Genomic DNA, 22395 nt, shown 5'->3' with positions numbered 1-22395 from the left:
GGGTAGGTTAGGGCACATTCATCTTCTTAGGATTCTGTGGTTCCTTCTCTGGGGAAGGGAGAGAGTATCTTGAGGGGGTGCAATTTGAAGAGCAGCAAGGGAGAGGTTAGGGATGGCTGAGAGCTCCTAACCTGAGAGAAGTCACCACAGTGGGCAGTAACATCTGTGTGGAAAGCTGGATCAACTGGTCAGTAGAGGAAAGTGGGGAGGGGGCACTGGGTTGGCTTCTTGGGGAGGGGTCTGACCTTGGCCTGGGTGAGCTCTCGAGAATACCTAGTGTTCCCAAGCAGAGTGGGGCAGGGCCCAAAGCCCCTTTCCCTGTGGGCCTCCTTAAGGAGAAAAGGCTTTCGGGGAGCCCCCTTGGCAAGGGGTGCCAGAATTAGTCGTAAAGGCACAGCTGGGGGCAGACAAGGCACGAAGGCACAACTGGTGGGGGGCGGGGGCAGCCTCCAAGCTGAGTGCCAGGGTCACAAGAGGACACAGGACCACCCACGCTTGCTAGGCATGGGGTTGACCACGGCCTGGACAGCCTCAGCAAACAGTTCCTTGACGCCGTCCTGCTGCAGGGCCAAGTACTCGAGGTAGCGCACAGTATGGATCTGCTTGGCCAGCACCTGGCCCTGCTCCTTCGGGCGTCATAGGGGGTCAGGCTGGGCTCTCAGGTCCTTCTTGGTGCCCACCAGGAGGATGGGCACGTCGGGGCAGTGGTGGCACACCTCTGGATGCCACTTGTGCCGCACATTCTCATAGGAGGGCGGCCTGGCAATGGAGAAACAGATGACAAACACGTTGGTCTGAGGGTAGGAGAGTGTGTGGAGGCGGCCCTACTCCTCCCGGCCCGCTGTGTCCCACAGGTGCAGGTTCACCATGTGCCGGCCCTGCAGGCACTATAACTGTCGAACACTGTGGGGAGGAACTCCTTGGGGAAGGCGGTGGTTGTGTAGCATATAAGCTGGCACGTCTTGCCCACAGCCCCACCGCCTACCACCCCACACTTGATGCTCTGCATGGTGGGTGCAGAAGCTGCGGTGGAGGCTATGCCTCCTTCCCCTTCTGGGCCCCTCTGGATGCAGTGACCTGGTGCCCTCCCTGCCACAGGGGAGCTGGGGGCAGCAGCAGCAGCTCGGGGCTGGAGACTTCTTTTCAAGTGATGTGCTCTCAAAACTGTTTAGAGAAGTCTGGCGTTCCAACCTTGCCAGCCTCATTGTCCCAAATCCCCTGCCTAATGCTCCAACCAAGAGCTTGCTCTTCCAGTGTCTTCCAGGAAAAGTCCTGCCATCCAGTCTCTTTGATTTTTTTTTTTCCTCCCTTCTCCTGGAATGACACCATTCCCCCCATCCCGTCTCCATTTTTGCATGCCAAATTCCTGCTCTGCTTCAGTACTTTTGCATATGTTTTCCTCCAAAATGGATTAACTGTCCCCAAGCCCCGGGGTCATCCACTCTGGAGAGAATTCCTAAGGTCCCACAACGTTGTGGTTTTGTTCCAGCATTCCAATTCTCCCTTCCTTCCCCCCTCATCAGGTATACCCCACCTGAGATCAGTTTCAGTTCAACTAGAATTTCCTGGGCACCTAATGCATGCCCGGCACAATACTGGAGGATTATGGAATTGGTAACTCATGGCCCTTGCCCACAAAATACTAGAGGTAGCAAGGTAGTGATCACCACCACCCCTTCCACTTCTCCCACTTTCTTATGTTGGTGATATCATCTTCCCAGCCATTCAGGTAGGAAACTCTGAAGATGTATTTTGCCTTTTCCTCATCTTTCAACCAATATTTAATTACTGGCCAAATTCTTTCAAATATTCCTTCAGTAGATTTCCAATTTCTTTCTTCCTTTCTGCCTCCCGGCTCCTCACTTCAGTCTGTTTTGCACTGACTAATCTTTCTAAAATACCAATTTCATTGAATCACTCCTTGGATACCAGGCAGGATAGATTAGCACAAAGATGGGCAACTTAAACACCTCCAAGGCCAAAGAGAGCTAGCTCACTGTAAAGAAATGAAAACAAAAGCATCATGATAAATGGTAGCTGGTACTTGGCCTCAGTTTAAGGGATGGAAGGAGTGTTGGGGAATGTGACAAACTGAAGAGCATATGTCCTGTCTAAAGGGGGCAGCAGCTACTCAGCTCCATTCTGTTGCTGTCAAGAATCAGGGCCCCAAATTGTCAAGTCTTCAAATTTTTCAAGAGAAGCCAGAAATCTTTTGTTATTGTCTAAGTGTGAAACATTCCACTTTAAAAATGTGGGGCAATTAATCTTTTTTTTTTTAAAGCGCTGACCAAACAAAACCCAGGATGGAAGTGGCCTTGAGCTGCCAGATTTCAACCCTTGGTTGGAGGGAAAACTGAAGGCTGGAAAAGCAATTTACTTTGAACTCTGATGATTTTTTACATCCAGCCTTGCTCTCTTCTTACCCTCTCTTCTTAATGTTGCTAATTGCTTTTCTAAAAACTGAAATCTGATCATTCAAAAAACACTTCCTGAGCTCTTATCACATGGCCATGATCCTTGTTGAGCTCTTGGGATGAAGACACAGCCAGAGTGCTGTGGTGATAAAACAAAGATGAACAAAATAAGGGAGAACGCAAAGAAGGGGGTCATTCATATTGCTTGGGCTGCGTGTGAGGTGTATTCAAGAAAATGTCCAAATTCTTGGGTTTGGTATTCAAGACCATGATCTGATTTCTTCCCATTTCTAAATCATCAGATCCATTGTTCACCAACCCCTACTCAATACCCTCGTGTTCTCAGCCATCCAGAATTGCTCTCATGCTTACAAACTTTGTAGGAGCAGTTTCTTCTGCCTGTAATGATCCCACTTGCTACCTTCCCACTGTCTCCCAGGTGAATGCGTAATCCGTCCGCATCGGTTATCGCACGGTTTTCTGTGAAAGCTTCCCGAATTCCTGAGCATTTACTAGGCCTTTGTTGAGGTCCCACCAGCCCTGTTATATATTGTTTCCTATTATAGATGTTGTTAACTGATGATACGCCGACCCCCTCCACTGGACCGTGCATTCAGCCCCGGTGTCGGCGCGGCTGTGCAAAGATGTCGGTGACAGGTCGTCTCCTCTCCCGCAAAGATGGGAAAACTACAATTCCCAGAAAACCCTACGTCAGAACGGAGCCTGCGCCGTTGTTATCCTGACAACGGACGCCCGCTTGGATTCCTGCGCTTTGCGTTACGAGTGTTGTAACTCGGACGTCAGGGGCGAGTTGCCAGCTCTTGTAACGCCCGTCATTTATCTTTTATTTTCCTTGTTCTAAGATCCTCACGTGGAAGTGTAGTTTTACAACGAAATCAAAGGGTTTTATGCGCAGAGACGCAAGCCTGAGCTGTCGCCTTCTTCATTCTGTATTCGGGAACCCGAAGCTCGGAGACCCGGTGGAACAGGACTAGGCGTTCGCCGCGGGGTCCAGCGACTTGTTCTTCCGCGACAGAGCCTTGCTCCTATCTTCAAAGCATAAGAGGATGGCTCAATGTTAATTGAAGGCCCCTATTCCCCTAGCCTCAGCTGCTGCGTGGACGGTCACAGGCCATTTAACGTCCCCCTGCGTCTCCATTCACTGGACTTCTGTCCTTGACCTATAGGATTTCATGTTTACACACCTCAGTCATAACCCGAGAAAAGCTTTTAACGCTACCTTTCTACAGGTAGGCCACTATAATTTAGCATATTGGGAACTTTAGGTCTGTATCTGATACCAGTCACACAGATTTGAATAAACTGGGTAGCCCGAAGATCCTAGCACATTTGGGGAAGACAGTGAGTTTGGAAACTTACCCCACAACCTCACCCCCAAGCCAGAGCTACAGAATACTTTCAACAAAAGCAATAAGCAAAGTAATCTGAAAGAAAACGTAATGGGTCCCAAGGCCTGGAATATAATGGAAATCAGAGTGACTGTTTAAGAAAGTAAAAAAGGGGCTTCCCTGGCAGTCCAGTGGTTGACTCTGCGCTTCCAATGCAGGGGGTGTGGGTTCCACCCCTGGTTGGGGAACTAAGATCCCACATGCAGCGTGGTGTGGCCAAAAAAATAAAAAGTAAAATCATGCCATTTGGGGGTAGACAAAATATCAAGTCGAAGATGCAACAGAACCAGGAATCACTGAAGCAAACTGAAGTGGGGAGGAAAGCTGTGCCAGGCTTGTGGTAGGGGTAATCTGATGTTGGTAAACATTCCATCCCTAGAATTAAACTCCCCTCATTCTGATATGTGGAGCTATCTCTTGACTTCAATTAAGCTTCCCAAGTGATATGATTACATGAAGAAAACACACTAAGGCCAATGAGGCAGTCTACTGCACCTGACATTATTTCTCATTATAAATTAACACACTGGAGTCTGGTTTTATAGACCAATATAGCTTTACTAGTCAGCTTTCCTGAGAACAGATCAAGGTAATTAAACTACCTGGAGGGAAGCTGCCGAGAGTGGCCTTCCCCTGGAAACACCCTAATTTCTCTGTCCAGGTGCACAGAATACTAACCAAAGCAAGTTTTATCACATTCCTGCCCAGAGACTCGGAGCCTCTCTAGGGTAAGGTCGGCATCTCTCTTACCTTGGCTGCAGAGACAACCTGCAGAAGGCTTAAAGTAATTTGATCTGAGAGTTAAGGAAGAGTTTCAGGTAGTGCACTGACTACTGGAAAAGGGGAGGAGTAGCCATATAATTCATTTAGTCACTCATCATTTAAGAGCCAAGAATAGATAGATAATAGCTCAAGGTGCTACTAAGGGCTCAGTATAGTGGAAGAGTCATGTAGACCCATAAATGCATTACACGATTACCTTCCTCAGAAAGGTCTCTCTTACCACCCAATTTAGGCATCCAGTTACTCTCTCTCATTCCCATTTTATTTTCTTCAAACACTTAAATCTTGGATGAAACAGTGTACTCGTTTGCCCTTCTTGCCTCACAACAGTGTTAAGCACCATGAGAGAAGGGACCTTGTCTGTTCAGCTCAGTGATATACTCCTAGTGCCCAGAACAGTACTTGGCAAACAGTAGATGCTCAATAAACATTCACCAAATGACTAAGTAACACTGCCTTCAAGGGAGCAGAAAGACAACTGCCACTTGAGTAGGCCATTTGTCAAGTGAGAAGGTGTTAATTCCAGGCAGAAGAGCAGGAGCACCATGAAAAATGACAGTTTGAGAGGAAAATTTAATAATCCATGCAAGAGCTAACCAGAACCTTTAAGAATAGGTGGATTGGGCTTCCCTGGTGGCGCAGTGGTTAAGAATCTGCCTGCCAATGCAGGGGACGTGGGTTTGAGCCCTGGTCCAGGAAGATGCCACCTGCCGCGGAGCAACTTTGCCCGTGTACCACAACTACTGAGCCTGCGCTCTAGAGCCCGTGTGCCACAAGTACTGAAGCCTGCGTGCCTAGAGCCCATGCTCCACAACAAGAGAAGCCACCACAATGAGAAGCCTGTGCACTGCAATGAAGAGTAGCCCCCCACTCACCGCAACTAGAGAAAGCCTGCGTGCAGCAACGAAGACCCAACACAGCCAATAAATAAATAAATAAATAAATAAATAAATAAATAAATCTTTAAAAAAAAAAAAAAAACAGGTGGATTTTAGTCAATCTGTGAAAAACAAAACACAAAACACATCAACAGCAGCAGCTATGGAATTGGGCTGGATTAAATTGGGGGCACAGACAAGCCAAGCCAAAAGAAAAAGGATCTTTGGAAAATGTGCCAGTGGGAATGTGTGCCATGCTCTTAGCCAGGCAAAGCCAGAGCCATGTTTAATCATCCTTCCCAATCAATGTTCATGCCTTTGTTATCTCCAACTGGACAAAAAAAGAGGCCCTTAACTGGTCAATCTGTCTCTAGTTTGGTATTTGCCCTTCTGTACTCACCTGTTTCCCCCAAACTCTTCAGATTCCTATAGAGGAATGGTCAAACTCCTAGTAGTAAAAGCCCTTCATTATCTAGCCCCTACTACCCAGCTTCTAGCTCTTTTCCCAATTTACATGCATTTCCTACTCTGGCTGAAACAAGAATGTTGTCCCTGCACACCAGCATGATTTCCCACCACCCAGCCTTTGCTTATTTCAAGCCCCAATTACTACTTTTGCCTGAGCCCTATTCACCCTTTAAAACCTCACTCCAATGGAGAACAGGATGGAGGTTCCTTAAAAAACTAAAAATAGAACTACCATACGACCCAGCAATCCCACTACGGGGCATATACCCTGAGAAAGCTGTAATTCAAAAACAGTCAAGTACCACAATGTTCACTGCAGCTTTATTTACAATAGCCAGGACACGGAAACAACCTAAGTGTCCGTCGACAGATGAATGGATAAAGACGTGGCACATATATACAATGGAATATTACTCAGCCATAAAAAGAAATGAAATTGAGCTATCTGTAGTGAGGTAGATGGACCTAGAGTCTGTCACACAGAGTGAAGTAAGTCAGAAAGTGAAAAACAACTACTGTATGCGAACATCTATGTATGGAATCTAAAAAAAAAAAAAAAAAAAGGTTCTGAAGAACCTAGGGGCAGGACAGGAATAAAGATGCAGATGTAGAGAATGGACTTGTGGACACAGGGAGGGGGAAGGGTAAGCTGGGATGAAGTGAGAGAGTGGCATGGACATATATACACTACCAAATGTAAAATAAATAGCTAGTGGGAAGCAGCCGCATAGCACAGGGAGATCAGCTCGGTGCTTTGTGACCACCTAGAGGGGTGGTAGAGGGGCAGGATAGGGAGGGTGGGAGGGAGATGCAAGAGGGAGGAGATATAGGAATATATGTATACATATAGCTGATTCACTCTGTTATACAGCAGAAATTAACACAACATTGTAAAGCAATTATACTCCAATAAAGACGTTAAAAAAACAAAAAACAAAAAAAACACCTCACTCCAAGTCTACCACCCTGAATGAAGCCTTCCCTGATCACTGTTGCTTACTTAGAACCATCTACCATGTCTTCTTTTTCTTGGTCCACTACCTGTACCATTTGCCCAACACTTGGCAGCTTTTACCTTGCTTGCTTACATTCTTTGCTAGATGGAGCTCCTTCTCAGCAGTCAAGATCCATCTGAATAAGTATTTATTTATGTTAATTCCAAGTCAGATACTGGGGATACAGGACTTCCCTGGTGGCACAGTGGTTAAGAATCCATCTGCCAATGCAGGGGACACGGGTTCGAGCCCTGGTCTGGGAAGATCCCACATACTGCAGAGCAACTAAGCCCGTGCGCCACAACTACTGAACCTGACGCTCTAGAGGCACAACTGCTCAGCCCACGTGCCACAACTACTGAAGCCCACACGCCTAGAACCCATGCTCCGCAACAAGAAAAGCCACTGCCAACGAGAAGCCCGCCCACTGCAACGAAGAGTAGCCCCTGCTCGACCCAACTAGAGAAAGCCTGCGCCCAGCAACGAAGACCCAACACAGCCAAAAAAACAAAAAACAAAACAAAACAAAACAAAAAAGATACTGGGGATATAAGACAGACTAGGGCTACTTAACAGAACTTGTCAGGCTTTTAAAACTCATAGGGTATTCCCTGGTAGTCCAGTGGTTATGACTCGGTGCTCTCACTGCCATGGGCCCAGGTTTGACCCCCGGTCAGGGAACTAACATCCCACAAGCTGCTCACTGTGGCAGAAAAATAAACAATAAATAAATTTTAAAACACATATATCTGTCCTCCATAAATACATAACTCAGAAGACACCAGTAATGCTTGCTGAATGACTGAAAAACATTCAAAGCCACATAAACATGTCTTTCCCTACTTTTCTCCCATTAACATGAAGGCACACTGGGTACCATGCCTCAGGAAATGCGGATCAGCCTACTGCTAAGACCAACTAGACAACAGTTGCAATATAAAGATCATTTTCTTAAAAGCATAAAAAGGCTAACTAGGTAATGAGGAATTACTGAGCCAAAATCTAGATAAGAATCCAGAGAGCCTAGAACTCAAAGCATCTCTTTCTCTTAAGGCATTTGCCAATCTGGAAAAAGCCCCTGGGTGCCTGAACTACGCTTTTAGGAGCCTCATGGACTGATAGGGACAACTGCAGCTATAGGAGACTACACATACTTTGAAGGCCTTTTCAAGGGAAGAACCACCAGGGCAGCACAGAAGTCACTGTTCCTTAACAGTATTTAACAAACTATCTTTAAACCCATGCTATCTTCTGATAAAATTCTCACTCACCTTTGTAACTAAAATTTCAAAATTAAGTATACTAAAGATAAAACAACTGCTCATTCTAAAGAGTATGCTCCCTGTCCTCTTCCAAGAGAATCGTTACTCTAAAAAGTTCATTAGCTCTTTCTGTAAGATGTTCACTCTGGCAACCAGTTTACATTTGTAAGCAGAATCTTTCATACCTCAACCTGAGGTGACTCCCCCATCCACGATGCACCAAATTTGCCTTGTTTGTGAGCTTTCTCAAGTGTCTATCAATGCTACAGTGCAGGGGCCCACACACTTTTCTATAAAGGGCCAGAGAGTATTTTCAACTCTGTGGTCCATACTGTCTCTTGCTCTGGAGTTGCAGTATGAAAGCAGCCACAGATGCAAACAAATAGGTGTGGCAGTGTTCCAATATAACTTTATTTACAAAAAATAGGCCATAGTTTGCTGATCCCTGCTGAGTAACAAAATACAGATTCACTGAAAGCCATTACTGAATTCATTTGTCATTTATCTTTTATTTTTTAGTCAAACACTTAAAAAGTACAAATTCTAATAAGAGAATGTGAGATTTGATGTTAACAAGGGGCTATTCGTTCTGGAAAGTTGAGAATCACCAAGGCAGAAAGAAAGGTTTTGGTCTTCAGATCTGATGAAGACCACTGTAAAGAAACCTGCTGTAACATTTTCAAGTGCATATTATATGCCCCAACCTGTGCTAAATATAAATACTTTCTTTACATGGACTATTTAGTTTACTTGAAAACAAACCCCAATGATGTACATACAATCAACCCTCATTTTACAGATAAGGAAACCGTGGCTCAGAAAGTTCAGTAGCTTGGCAAGGCTCACATAGCAAATTAGTGGCAGAGCAGACTAAACTCTAGGGCTACAAACATCCAAAGGCCATTCCTTTAGCTACTAAACAACCAATCCTCCCTGGTGGGCAGAGAAGATTCACTGTGTGTGGAAGGTTGGCCCAAGTTCATGTGTCTTCTGATGTTCTTCCCCTGGGAGCTCTTGACAATTACGACTGCCTCACAATTTTAATCTCCCCTGTACTCCTCTGACCTAGGTATACATGGACACTTACTCCTTTCATTCCCCTTAAGGTGAAGACTTTACTAAAAGATAATAAATCGAATTCAAACAGAAAAAGTTTTTAACTAGCTCACTAGATACAGATCTTCTGAGACCACAGGTCCTGGCCCATCCTTACGGTCTCTGTAGGTTGACTTCTTCCCTGGGCCTTGACCTATTTCCATGAGACAAAGACACTTCCCTACCTGGGAATGCCCCTAAGTTCAAGCCCTAGAAATCAAGGTCTAGGAAAAAACACCTTTCACTAGTCTAAGGCTTACCTTACAGGTCCCCAATTTCTGGCCTAGGAGTCATCTTTTCTCTGCATAAAACATTAAACAGACATGTCCAGTCCCTTTTGAGATCCCAAAACCCAGCCATGGTGGCGTGGTCTTACTCTGTGGCCCCAAAGGGCAACCATATGATAATAAAACAGCCTAACAACACTAGGTGCAGTGAGAGGGTGTCTGTCATTTTCCTTATAGAAACCTACTCTATTTCCCACCCAGCAGCCATTTAGTAGGAATGGGGCTGACAACTGCAAGAGTGAGTGAACGTATCACACTGATTCTGTAACAAGAATACTTCAGTGACGCAGCGTTGCCCATTCCTGGCCCATCCTTCAGGGCTTCGGATGGCCCCCACAGCTAGCTGCCCTCCCCTTGTTTTGGGGTGACTATCCCACTGTAAGGCCACTCCCATTACAGCCACTGCTATTCTCCTCTTCCAGGAACAAGTAACTACCCTGGAAAAAGAGATGAAACACACTCCCCTTCAAATATGAAGTAAAAATAATTCTTTAATTATTAAAAGATCACTTCTGGGCTTTAAAAAGTCTTTAAATCTTAAATGTGATGTTGAAATAGGGAAATGGTTATAGCAGCCTCACATAAATTATTCGAATTAAACATTATCACAGTATTAAGAAGGCAAGGTAAACAAATAGCTTAAGTATTTTATTTGTTTGCAACTAAGCTTGTTAACACTATATAATGAAAATGTACAAAGAATAACGTTGCAGTTTTTGGTTAGATTTAAGTCAAAGACATTCATTAATAAGGAATCTTCGAATGTGAATATTCCAGAAACTTCTCTAAGCCATCTGATCAGGACAACTGTCTCTGAATATTACCTTACCTTGGAAGGTACTGGCATACATTTGAATTAAACACAGTTTTTTTTTCAAAATAAGCCTTAATTAAAAAAACTATTCTATATTCAAACTAAAACAATTTTAATAGAACTTTCCTTTCCAGAAACAATAATAAAGGAAACAAGGCATTTTGTAAAACGTGGTCCTGAACAAGTCACAGTAAAAAATAAATGTATACTTAACTTCCACCTCCTCAAAACAGAGGCTACTTTCTGTTCCTCAGCCTTGGAAATAAGGTGAAGAACAGTCTGTAAGCAACTTCGGGCAGGGGGTTGCCAAAACAAAGCTCAAGCAATTGAACATGGACATCTCTTAAAAGAATTTGGGGGAACCTGACCAAAGGATCCAAATTCTATTTCTAATAACTGATACAAAGGTGAAGTGGTGCCTCCCAAGTAGCAGTGCCTCCGGGGCATGGCCCAGCCCCAGGCTCGCCTTTGTCATGCTCCCAAGCAAAGCCTGATGCTCCTCCTCCAGAGGAGACTCTTTTCCTTCTTAGAGGTTCAGTGTCCAGGGAGCTCCTTGTGTGAATGAGGTGAGCACAGACTCCACGTGGGTATTTTAAGGCTTGGAGTCAAAGTAATGTTCTAACACAGCTAGGCAGAGTCATGTGTCAAATGGCCTGTCTCGGGTTTGTTCTAATCCCTCACCACGCATCTGTAGACCTAGGACCACAGACCTTTGCTATGTCGTCATAATCACACCTAATGTCCATCCTAACTTATGATTCATATTCTGTGCCTGGAAACAGTCCCTGTATTTAACAATAACACCTACACAGAAAACAATCCACTGTTACAACTTATATGGTCACAAAACATTAATGATCTTCTGTAGACCAAGGAAATGTTTTTAACCATAATTGTCGTGCATCAAATTCACAGCCAGAATCCCCAAGATCAAAAAAATTTGCACAATACAAATAATAACTTAAAATACACATACACACACATACACACACTCTCACACACACTTCTTACAGAACTGTGCTTGGGGAAACTCCATTTGTTGAGTGCCACTGAGGGCATATTTTGCTAAACTGCTGCTCCAGGTATTTTTGTTTGGAAAATCTATCACAGTAGGGCACAGCTGTTTATTGGATGAGCAGAAAAGAAAGATATGCTTGTGGCAACCGGAAAGTTTTAAGGTCTTTCAAGTTGTATAAAATGGACCTGCAGAAACATTTAAGTGTTCTCAGGATGCAAAGTTGGAGCTGAAATGTGATATCAAACCAGTTGCAAAAAGTGTACAGCAGCCATCTCTTGAGGTCAAACCTGGTACCCAGATATGCAAGAAAGCTTCAGGACACATCTATAAATTAGGAATAAAAAACAAACGAGTGTAAGAATACTAAAAATATAGTGTCATGCTTTTTTAATATTAACTAACGGTAAATGTGATAAACAGTAGAGGATATCAATCACCACTAAAGACGTCCTAAATTCGCAAGAATTTAAGAAACCTGACTCAGATTCAGTTTACATATATAGCTATTTATAATTTATGTTTTGAGTAACGGGTAGTTGCAAGATGTTTAGAATTAAGAAATTCTGACCACACACTTGATAAGCTAGCTTAAGGACTCAACTTTCATAAATTAACAATTGAAACTATCTTTCTGAGGGAAAAGCCAGGTATTAAACAAATTGGCACTGAAGTCAGACCACCTGGGGTTTTAATCCTGGCTGAACTACTAGCTGTATGAGCCTGGACAAATTATTTAAATTCTTTAAATGCTATCCTTACCTGTAAAATGGGACTAGGAATAGTTCCTCCCCCACAGCGTAATTGTGGATTAAATAAACTTTGTGAGGATTTAAAGGGTTTAGCACAGTGCTGGACATGTAAGTATTCTTTAAATGTTATCTATTATTTTACTTCACAGGGGCTTTTTGCTCTCAGCAGACAAGGTACTCGGTGTCAAAATCTTGCTCTTGGAAGTTGAAAAATTCAATGAAAAACTTGGCAATACTTACAGCTTGTTGGCCTTGTCCCATATCGTCGCATAATCTGATCATGTGTGAATTTCACAAAAGATTCATATTGTTCTGTGAGGGGAAAGACAGTATATACTATCCCCAGAAACTCTCCCGCAGTTTTTCAAGAATCAAGGGTCAGAATCACATCTAGCTTCCCAGTTTATATTATCCATGCTCAGGCACTGCTTATAATGGTCACTCTGAGATCTGTTCCTTTCTCTTAGGTCCCAGAGCCAAATCCCTGGCTCCTAGGTTTGGTCACTGATCATCGCCAACATTTTCCTAATAATCTCACCCCTGCTGTAATTCCATCTCCTGCTAATGGCTTCCCAAGATAGACAGCTGTGCTCACTACCACAAGCCAGCAAATTTTAGTGTATCTCCTATAGGACATGAAGCTTGAAGCTCTTTTCTGCACTCTATCTTTTCTATAAATTTCAACATACACACTGAGTGATAGAGGTGGAATGGCTAGAAAGCTAAGAGAAAATTCCACATTACCTAATTGCATACAGTTTCACAGAAGTACCTTCTGAAGGGAAACTCAGTAGAAAGACAGAAGGTAGTCTGACATCCATGAACACAGAAGTGACTTACAGCCAGCTGGTCTAAACAATTTTGGAGTGGGGGTAGAATAGGGGAATGACATACTACAGCTACTTCTTGTAATACACACTGTTAGTATATTAAAGGATCAAAAAATGTTACTATAAAGAAATTCATTTAACTCTGGTGTTAAATCAACAGTTCTCAATTTAAAGCCAACCGATTAACATTCTGTGGTGTGGGCCACCACATGAGGAAACAATACTGTTACAGGAAGAAGCTGTTGCCTCAAACCTCTCTGATCACAACATCACCCTCTTTCACTAAACGGGTACTACTTCCTATTCCTGATTTAGATCCCTTCCTTTCACAAAAGGGTCTACTGGTTGCCATCACTAATCACTCTTTGTTCTAGCCTGAGCGGTGCTTTCCAGACTTTAAAGTACCTCTAAATCACAGGATGCCTGACTTCCCACATCCACAAAGTGACTCCCACCAGGAAGTCTGAATGTGTTGACTATACTCTTCCCAACCACCTGTTGGGAGGTCAGCATGATTCCTACCACCTGTTTACCCATCAGCTTGCCCGAACAACCTATTTGATGCCTTCATTCATATGGAAAATTCTTGAAAGAAAAGCTTGGCTTATCTTGTTTCAGAAATGTAAATGAAAAGTCCTTCCATATAATGTATAAATAAAATGTTTAGAATCCAAAAGAAAGCAACCAAAGAGAGAAACTTAATACTCAAAATTAATTAAACCTTCTGGAATTAAGTCTTACGCTTTTTCTAAGTTACCATTTACTTAACTGGAATTAATCCTTACAGAACCTTATTAACAATGGCATAGCCGCTGCCTCAGCCTACCTGCTAGTTTGGTATTGAGGATTTGCTCATATTCCTCCCGAATTCTATCTTCATAGTCTTTTAAGAGACGCTCACATATTATTCCAACTTGTCGGAGGGTAAAGGTGGGCTGGTCCTTCTTCATCCAGGAGGAACCTGGACAAAAGACATATCTAGTTTACATAATACATTCTAGCTCTAGGGTTCTGAATTAGTAACTATGCAGAGTCCTAGGATATAAAAATTGTTTAGACAAATGATATTTTCCACTACTTTACATGGAATAGTTTCACGAAATTCTGACATTCATTCTACAAGGCAAGGCTGAAGGTAAATTAAGAAGTAGGAGGAAAGTATATTCAGGTGTGCTAAATGATCTGCACAGAAAAATAGTTCTGATGCCATAACGATCCGAGCCCATACAGAATGCTCACTTGGTAAAGAACAAGAACAAAAAGGTTAAAGCTGATATAAAGCCTCTAGTCTGAATTAGAGAAAGTAGATTCACAATATAAGAGCTATCCAGATCCTTGGAGATCATCTACACCTATGTTTAATCATGGTGGTGCATCGTAATTATCTGCAGAATTAACAACAAAAAAGATACATATGCCGATTTAATTCTGGGGTAGGGCTTAGGCATCTTTTAAGTTCCACAGGTGATTCTGATAAGTAATGGCTGACTTGCCCAATATAAAAAACTGTTAGCTAAGTCACTGACGAATGATGAAAGGAGATGATTAGGCACTACACATCTCATCCTTGATCCCTTTTGAAACTAGGTTGAGAAAAATGAAATGTTCATGAGATTGCAGCTGGAAACCAAAATTTCCCCTGGGATGCCAGATGGAAATTGGCTGCCTGATCATGATAAAAGCAGCAGCTCTGTTGGCAGCCCGGTTCTGAGTTTTCCTCAAAGCTCAGCCTGGATTCTGTTTCTTCAGCCCTCTTAGTCTATAAACCAGTTAACGTCTTGAAACAAATCATTTTTTGCTTAAACCAAAATTTTTTCTCTACAAATAAAACCTGCAAAACATCTAGTCAGTAATTATTTATAATCGTTTCTCTACCCGTAACATATTTTATTACTTCAAAATGATATTACTAAAATCGAAGAGAATATTAAGGAGAGACGTGCTAGCTACAAACACTGAAAGATCTATCACTCGTGTATGGGCAAGAGCAATTAATTGGAAAGGGTGTTGTTTGAGGGTCAAGACCTTTGGGTTATAAGAGGACAATTTTTTTTTTTAATGTATTTATTTTTTATTTATTTATTTTTGGCTGCATTGGGTCTTTGTTGCTGTGCGTGGGCTTTCTCTAGCTGCGGCGAGCGGGGGCTACTCTTTGTTGTGGTGCATGGGCTTCCCACTGTGGTGGCTTCTCAGGTTGTGGAGCATGGGCTCTAGGCACACGGGCTTCAGTAGTTGTGGCACGCAGGCTCAGCAGTTGTGGCTCGTAGGATCTAGAGCGCAGGCTCAGTAGCTGTGGCGCAGAGGCTTAGTTGCTCCACGGCATGTGGGATCTTCCTGGACCAGGGATCGAACCCGTGTCCCCTGCGTTGGCAGGCGGATTCCCAACCACCAGGCCACAAAGGAAGTCCCAAGATGACAATTTTTAAAAAAACTATTTGAGGTGAAATTCAAATAAAATGAACCATTTTAAAACTGAACAATTCAGTGGCATTTAGTATAGTCATAATTTGTACAACCACGACCCCTAACTAGTTTCAAAATATCTCCACCACTCCCAATAACACCCCTTACCCATTAAGCAGTTTGTCCCCATTCCCCGCTCCCCCTATCTCCTGGCCAACATCAATCTGTGTTCTGTAAGGAGACAAGTTTTAATCAAGGTAATTTTTAATAACTCTTAGAACTGTTATAAAGTAGAATATTCTGTGGGGAAACAAACTCCTCTACTGTTAAAGTAGGCAGAGTCCACCACCAGTGGTGATGTTTGGGCCCTGGCCTGTTGACTATTTACAGGGATACGGCAGGCAAGACTCATGGCTGAACTATGTGACCATGACAGTTCCCTCCAACCCTGAGATTCTATTTTTGAGCCATCCTCTCTGACCACCTGTCAATGTTACAGAGCAGTGCTGTCACACAACTTTCTGCAATTACGGAAATGTTCTATAGTGCTGCCTAATACAACAGCTACACGTGGCTACTAAGCACTTGAAATATGGCTACCACAGCAAGAAACTGATTTTAAATTTTAAGTAATTTAAAATTAAACAGCTACCATGTGGCTACTGGCTATGGTATTATATGCTGCAGTTATAGAGGGTACTCTTGAATTGGGTGGAAGGAAGCCCAGTCAAATTAATCTAAGGTCTTTTGCAATTTCATGACTCCATGGTTTTAAAAGTATTTGTAAGTATTAATACAATGAATACTTTACCAATTTTATTACTTTAGAAGAAATCAATTCTGGTTTAGGAAACCATCATTTTAATTACCACTTACAAACTTATATGGATGGTGCACACTAAAACATGCTTACCTGGCGAACTAGGTGCTGTGAGTGCTGAGGAGTGAGGCTGACTTTCCGAAGTACAAGCTTCACTCTGATTAAGAACAACTTCTAAATGTCTCCACCTCTGATAACGACTATATTCTTGTTTTATGTTCTGAAAAATTTGCTCTAATAAAAAAGAAACACACTTGAGCATTCACTTTACTGTGTTACTTCTTCAAGCTTCTTGTCCCTCCTCCCATGTTATATTAACAAATGTGTTTATACCAGATAAAGCACTCCTCCTATAATCCCCAAAGTGTTTCCTCTTGTTGCCATTATTTCAGTAATACATAGGATAGCAGCTATTTTGGCATAAACCACCCAGGTAGTTCCCTCTGCTTCTTTTCCTGTGACAATGAAGACCAGATCTGCTGTTTGCTGTAGGATTAAGTAGGACAACTTACAGCAACAAACAAACAAAACAAAACCATCCTTAGCTCCTTCACCTAATAAGAAGCTATTTTTGATCTCCTCTGAGTTGCACAACTTCACAAACAAGGGTATTAGGAACGAGTCTCTTATACCAAGGCCTTCTAACAATGAAACTCTTGTCCTGTTTGGGATTCAAGATCTTTGGGGAAGAGGAGAGCAGAAACCATTATGTTCACAGCCTGGACACTGACTAAGAGAAGACCTGAGGTTACTGCTTGCAACTGATGTCAGAGCTTAGAAAATAATTTTCTGATCCTATAAGAGGCAATATTTGGTAGGATTCAGATTACTATTCTGTGTCAAGGTAATCATAAACTAATTTGTTAACGCTATTAAACGGAGTCCAGGACACACAAATCACTAACCACCTTGAAGGCCACTCCTAGAGACAACACAGAATCTGGAAAGATGTGGTTTTCAACAAGTTTTTTGGGGTTTTTTGATAGAATATGTATTCACTTTCCAGATCATAAAGACTCCTTATAAAAAAAAACCAGGAAATTATATCACCCCCCCACTCACATTATTCTAATAGATACTTTGCTATAACAATTTTTTTTAAATGGGGGGTAAGTGTTAATAATGCCATTTTGCTTCTTCCTATGTGACTATGACCTTGGGAAATCATTCAGGATCTTCAGCCTAGTACTTCAAAACAAATGTTAAATGCCTACCCAATAAAGTTGTGAGAATCAACACCAAAGACATTAACAATGCCATAACAAGTGATGGTACAGTCCAGGGACTGACATGAACTCAAAGTAGCTCCACACGTAGCTAAACTCCAGAACTCTCAAGCCTGAACACTGGAACAATGCAGGATTAGCAAAGCTTTCCTTTCAGAATGCTATGAAGTTCATATTTTAGATCCCTGAATTTATGAAGTCTTTGTTTCATCTTTAAAATGCATTATTCTCCAAGCACATACTTGCCAGAATCAATACAAGGATGTAAGGAACTGCAAAGAATTGAAACAAGAAAGGACAAGTATGAGGACAATGCTCATGAGAACAGAAGGTCTTTGATAAACTTCTAACTGCCTCCTGTACAGCAAAGTGAACAAATGGAAAGATACAACATTAAGCCTGGTAGAAGGACTGGGAAGTCCAAGAATCTAAACATGGTATGCACAGGAGAAAAAGAAGTAGCTGTGACTTTCTTCCCAAGCAGGCCAAGGCATTTTTTTTAAAAAAAGAAAAATGCAAATTTCTTTTTAACAGTGGATAATAATTTAAATTCTTGCCTCCCGTTATTATTTGAGGTTGTGCTTCCAGCTTATATCAGACTAAGCCCATCTTCAAAATTTTACAATGACTCCTAGTTACTACAGACCAAATTCAAACTCTTGAACATGGCATTCCATGCCTTCCAAGACTTGGCCCCAAATTATTTTTCCAGTTCCACTACAACCGAGCTGCATTAAACTATCCTTCCCTTAACCTGTGAGTTTTCTAGCCTTTGCTCTAGCAGTTTTCCTTTGCTTGAACTGGGGCGATCTCTCCCCCCCAACATTATTCAAGACCCAGCTAAAATGCTACGTCTTTCTGGAAGTTATTCTCCAACCCTCAAGTCATGATCAATTAACTGCTTTGCATCTAGACTCCCTCCATGTTTACAAACATTTCCTGGAGGTCAGCAAACCCCTTCCATGTCTGGTATCCATCTAGCTCCTTTAAGCAATGAAAGGCTTAATTTTATAGGCTCCTTCCATAAAAAAGTGCTATGATACGTATCTTTTTTTTTTAAGTTTAGTAAGAACATAGTTTCTTGACTATTTCTGAGAGAACTTCTGAGTTAACGAGTAGGATATTTTGATATGAAGTCACTGATTTTAAATTCACATTTCTATTAGTTGGCTTTATTCTTTCTTTTTGTATAGCAATTAATATTTCCTCCCCCATTCTTCCTTTTTAATCCAGAAGGCATCTTTCACTTCAGCCAAAGAACCAAATTATTCAGTTTCTTTCATGACAGAACCATAACTGATCTATCTTTACAAATGAATATTTTTAATAAAATATTTTAACACAAAAAGATCAAGAAACCTATGCAAAAATTAAATTTTAAGATTAAAAAAACGACGCCATTACAGCACCCTGCCATATTTAGGCTTCCAAACACATTGAACAGTCACTTAGTAAGCATTTGCTATATTATGAACTACCATAAAATTAATCTAGAGGGTAGTATTGGAAGAAATAAAACATTTACATAAATTCCATTGAGACAGATAGGGCAAGTACTAATTCTATTTTGCAGAAGAGAGATCCAGAAAGATTATGACTATCCTTGGGTATCTGTATGAGCAGTGGAAGAAAAAAATATCACTTCAAGAGGACATCTATGTACCCCGCTTTTGCAAACATTATTTCATTCAGTACATAAGGCTTTGCAACAATAAGTGATCAGGGAATTTAAAGTAGAATAGAGTTTCTTATGGAGCAGGGTTAGTCAGGTAATGATGGAAGACTTGAAGAAATGACTGTATTTGGATTAGCAAACAAGGTGAAAACACATGATGGAAGACAGGATACAGGCACAGCCAAGTGGGTCTGGGGGAAAAGAGCAAAGGCACAGTTTGGGGAAAAAATGTATAAAAGACTGACTAGGTAAGAAATGGTTAGAGTTGATAAATCCTTTGAATGCCAGGACAAAGAAGAGATAAGGTGAACACGAGTAAGGATACAGTGCCTAGGAGAGCCTGGCTGGCAACTGCTGGGAGCTCGGTGTGAGACGATGAGGGCCTCAAATCTGCATCGTGGATACACAGAAGGAGGAGGAAATAATGGCTAACGACACTGATAACTGAAAAGGGGCAAGAAAAGAATGATTTTAAGGCAACCGTAAGGTTTTGACAACGCTTGAGGAATAGAAAAACCCACACAAAGAAATGACTTGCCAAAGTCCAGTTTTGAGGCATTTCCCCCCGCCCCGCATTTCCGGGAGCCCTTTAAAACTGCTAACTATTCATTCTGATGCACTTTCCCCTCTACTCCTGCGCAATGGTTAGGGGTTCGGGTTTTTTTTCTTCTTTTTTTTTTTTTAACTTTATTGTCACACCAGTTCTCCCTCTTTCCTTGGCCTATGTGGAATCCCTATTGAAGGAGAATCTCTCTGTTACGGATGGTTGAATTCCTGCTTCCGGAACCTCTGTATGTTTAAGGATTCTCAAATTCTAGCTAACGACCTACCGATTTCAAGCCATATATGGTACAGGACCACAGCCATACAATAAAAGAACAGGGCCGGTCTCTTAGAAACAGGTTGAAATCGGATTCCACGCCTTCGACGGCGGCCTGAAGTCCCTAAAGACTTCTGGAAATCAGGTCTCCCTACAAGCCACAGCACAGTGCTGCACAGCACGCACTCAGGCCCCCTCCCAGCAACCCGCCCCCAGCCCCACACCCTCAAGGCCGGGTTCGTGAGCGGAATCCAATTTTCCATGGCCCACTGCATCTGCAGGGTGGCTCATGCAGGCGCGGGCAGCGGACGCAGGAAGGGCTACGGGGGCTGCGAGGGCCCCGAGCGGCCGGGGGGATATTCCCATCTTCCTCCCGCTGCCCACCCCTCTAGGCTCTCCAGCTCCAAGAAAACCGAAAACCGACACTGTGGCCCCCCTACGCCTCCCGGATGTCTCCCATCCCCGGAAGCGACCAGGCCCAGGGACACCCCAGTTCCCTTTTCTCAGGGCAAAGAAGGGGTCCGCGAGTGAATTAGCCTAGCGTTCATGAGCTTCCCTCCCCCACCCCCTTCAAAAAAAATGCCTGGGCCTGGCTTCCTGCCAAGCCTGCAGCGTAGGTTACCCGGGGTTGGAAGGCGCCGCTCGCTGCCGGGCGGGGCGGGCTGCTGCAGAGTCGGCGGTGGGGTCTGCATCTGAAGCAGCGGCGGCGGCTCGGCGTCCGGGGGCCTGAGGCCCGGAGTGGGGCCGGGCAGAGGGGCGCAGCGCCGCCGCTTCGGGGAGCCAGGGCTCAGCAGCGCCGCCTCGAACTCCATGGGCCGCTTCAACGTCGCCCCGCACGCCATGCCGCTGAAGGGCCAGGGACCAGGAGCCGACGCGACTTTAACTGCGGCCCAACCTCCCGCTCCTCAGCGGAGCCCGCAAGCCAAGCCGGCTCCAATGGCGGCTCCAGCACCGGCAAAGGCGCTGGCCCCGCCTCCTGGGACGTCACGGGCCCACGCCACCGCCCAGAACAGGGGGTGGAAGCCGGAAGGGCCGCTCTGGGAGGTCGGTCAGCACGTTCCGGCCCGCGGCGCCCTCTGCTGAGGAAAAGGAAAGGCCTGGGCGGAGAGCTTGGTCACCAAGCAAGATCGGGAAGGCCCCAGCCACTGCCGCTCCCAGGGTCCCATCGTCCCCCCATCTTCCTGAGCAGGCGCGCCGGGGTGGCATCTTAGGTTTTCGCACCTGCGCGAACGGGCATGGGGGAGGGGAGAGTTGGCGGGGCTTGTCCAGAGGCCGCGGGGTTCTGTTGTCTCCCGGTACGTTGTCTAACCGTTGTCTAACTGTTGTCTAACCTCGTTCCATCCAGAACGCTCTAGGCCCTGTGATGAGAGAGGGTTATTCTAAAGGGTCTGCAGGGGCATCCCCCGAGTCCAGGAAAGTCTTCACTTAAACATAACCCAAAGTATGAGGTGGACTTCAGGAAGTCCACCAACCCTATGAAATTGTGTGCAAAATAGCGTGTGTGTGTGGACGTATTTTGGGATAGATGACCCATATGTTCGTCAGCTCATCACAGGGGTCTGTTACTCCAAACAGTTAAAGAACAAACAGAAAACAACCCACTGGCTTAAATCGTCCAAAAATGGTGTCAGAGGGTTAAGAACTTCAGCTGATAACTGATTTGCCAGTCTCCCTGTCTCACCTGGCAGCCCAGATGCTTCTTCAGGTCTGTCCGAATTCTTCAAAGCAGTGCCAGCTATAAAGTGCTTTTGATATTCTGGAAAGATAATAGTTAACAGGAGGGTTCTGCTTTCGGGAACCGTATGTGCATGTCTAGTACTGGGAAGCAGGTTCAATACTTTCAAGAGATCATCAAAGGGATCTGTGATCCAAAAAAGGCTAAAACCTTTCTATAACTATTCATATACATATATATATATGTATGTATGTATATATATATATATGTAAAATAATGGCCATGCCTCCTGGGATCTGTCCACCTAACCACATCTCTGGGGTTTTCCAAAACAGTCCAAATTTCAGATACTCTCTTTTACTAGACCTTATGCCAGATCAACGTGCCCCAGTATTTGAGTTGGAGAATATGAGCGATACTACCTCAGTCCCATTCTTTGTCCCTTTTCTGTTGCTCTTCTCTGTCCTCCCCAATTTCTCCAAATTTTATTAAGTTCCAAACATAGGTTAAGTTTTCTTGCATTTATCTTTGACAAATAGCAGAAATAACTCTAAAATGACTAGGCATACCAAATGTTAAATTTATTTTATCCCATTTCTTTTCCATAAGAACATAAAGGTTTACAATAGGCAAAAACAAACGACAGCTAGAAATAGAACATTAGGGCCAAAGAAAAAGGAGATCACAATTATCCTGGGGTTAAACATGACTGTGACTGAATTTGATATTTTAGTTCTCAGTTTTCTGGCTGCCAGGGCAAAAATGAAAACAGAG

The 22395-nt window shown here is 43.5% G+C and overlaps 1 protein-coding gene and 1 pseudogene across 2 annotated transcripts; both read right to left on the bottom strand.

The window, feature by feature from the left end:
* Positions 1-467: 467 nt before the first annotated feature.
* Positions 468-1088, bottom strand: LOC132478954 (rho-related GTP-binding protein RhoG-like; annotated as a pseudogene).
* A 10529-nt stretch (positions 1089-11617) lies between these two features.
* AKIRIN1 (akirin 1) lies at positions 11618-20912 on the bottom strand. Of its 2 annotated transcripts, XM_060089542.1 has the most exons (5): positions 20569-20912; positions 16319-16459; positions 13829-13963; positions 12413-12484; positions 11618-11747 (listed from the first exon to the last, which is right to left on the bottom strand). In XM_060089542.1, the coding sequence occupies exons 1-5, from the start codon at positions 20786-20788 to the stop codon at positions 11737-11739; spliced, it is 579 nt and encodes a 192-aa protein (XP_059945525.1). In that variant the 5' UTR covers positions 20789-20912; the 3' UTR covers positions 11618-11736. The 2 variants fall into 2 exon arrangements, with proteins under 2 accessions (XP_059945525.1, XP_059945524.1); XM_060089541.1 differs by lacking the exon at positions 11618-11747 and having other exon boundaries at positions 12387-12484.
* Between the last annotated feature and the right edge of the window lie 1483 nt (positions 20913-22395).

Source organism: Mesoplodon densirostris, chromosome 2 (genome assembly GCF_025265405.1).
Source record: "Mesoplodon densirostris isolate mMesDen1 chromosome 2, mMesDen1 primary haplotype, whole genome shotgun sequence".
Lineage (NCBI taxonomy): Eukaryota > Metazoa > Chordata > Mammalia > Artiodactyla > Ziphiidae > Mesoplodon > Mesoplodon densirostris.
This window is presented reverse-complemented; position numbering and strand designations above follow the sequence as displayed.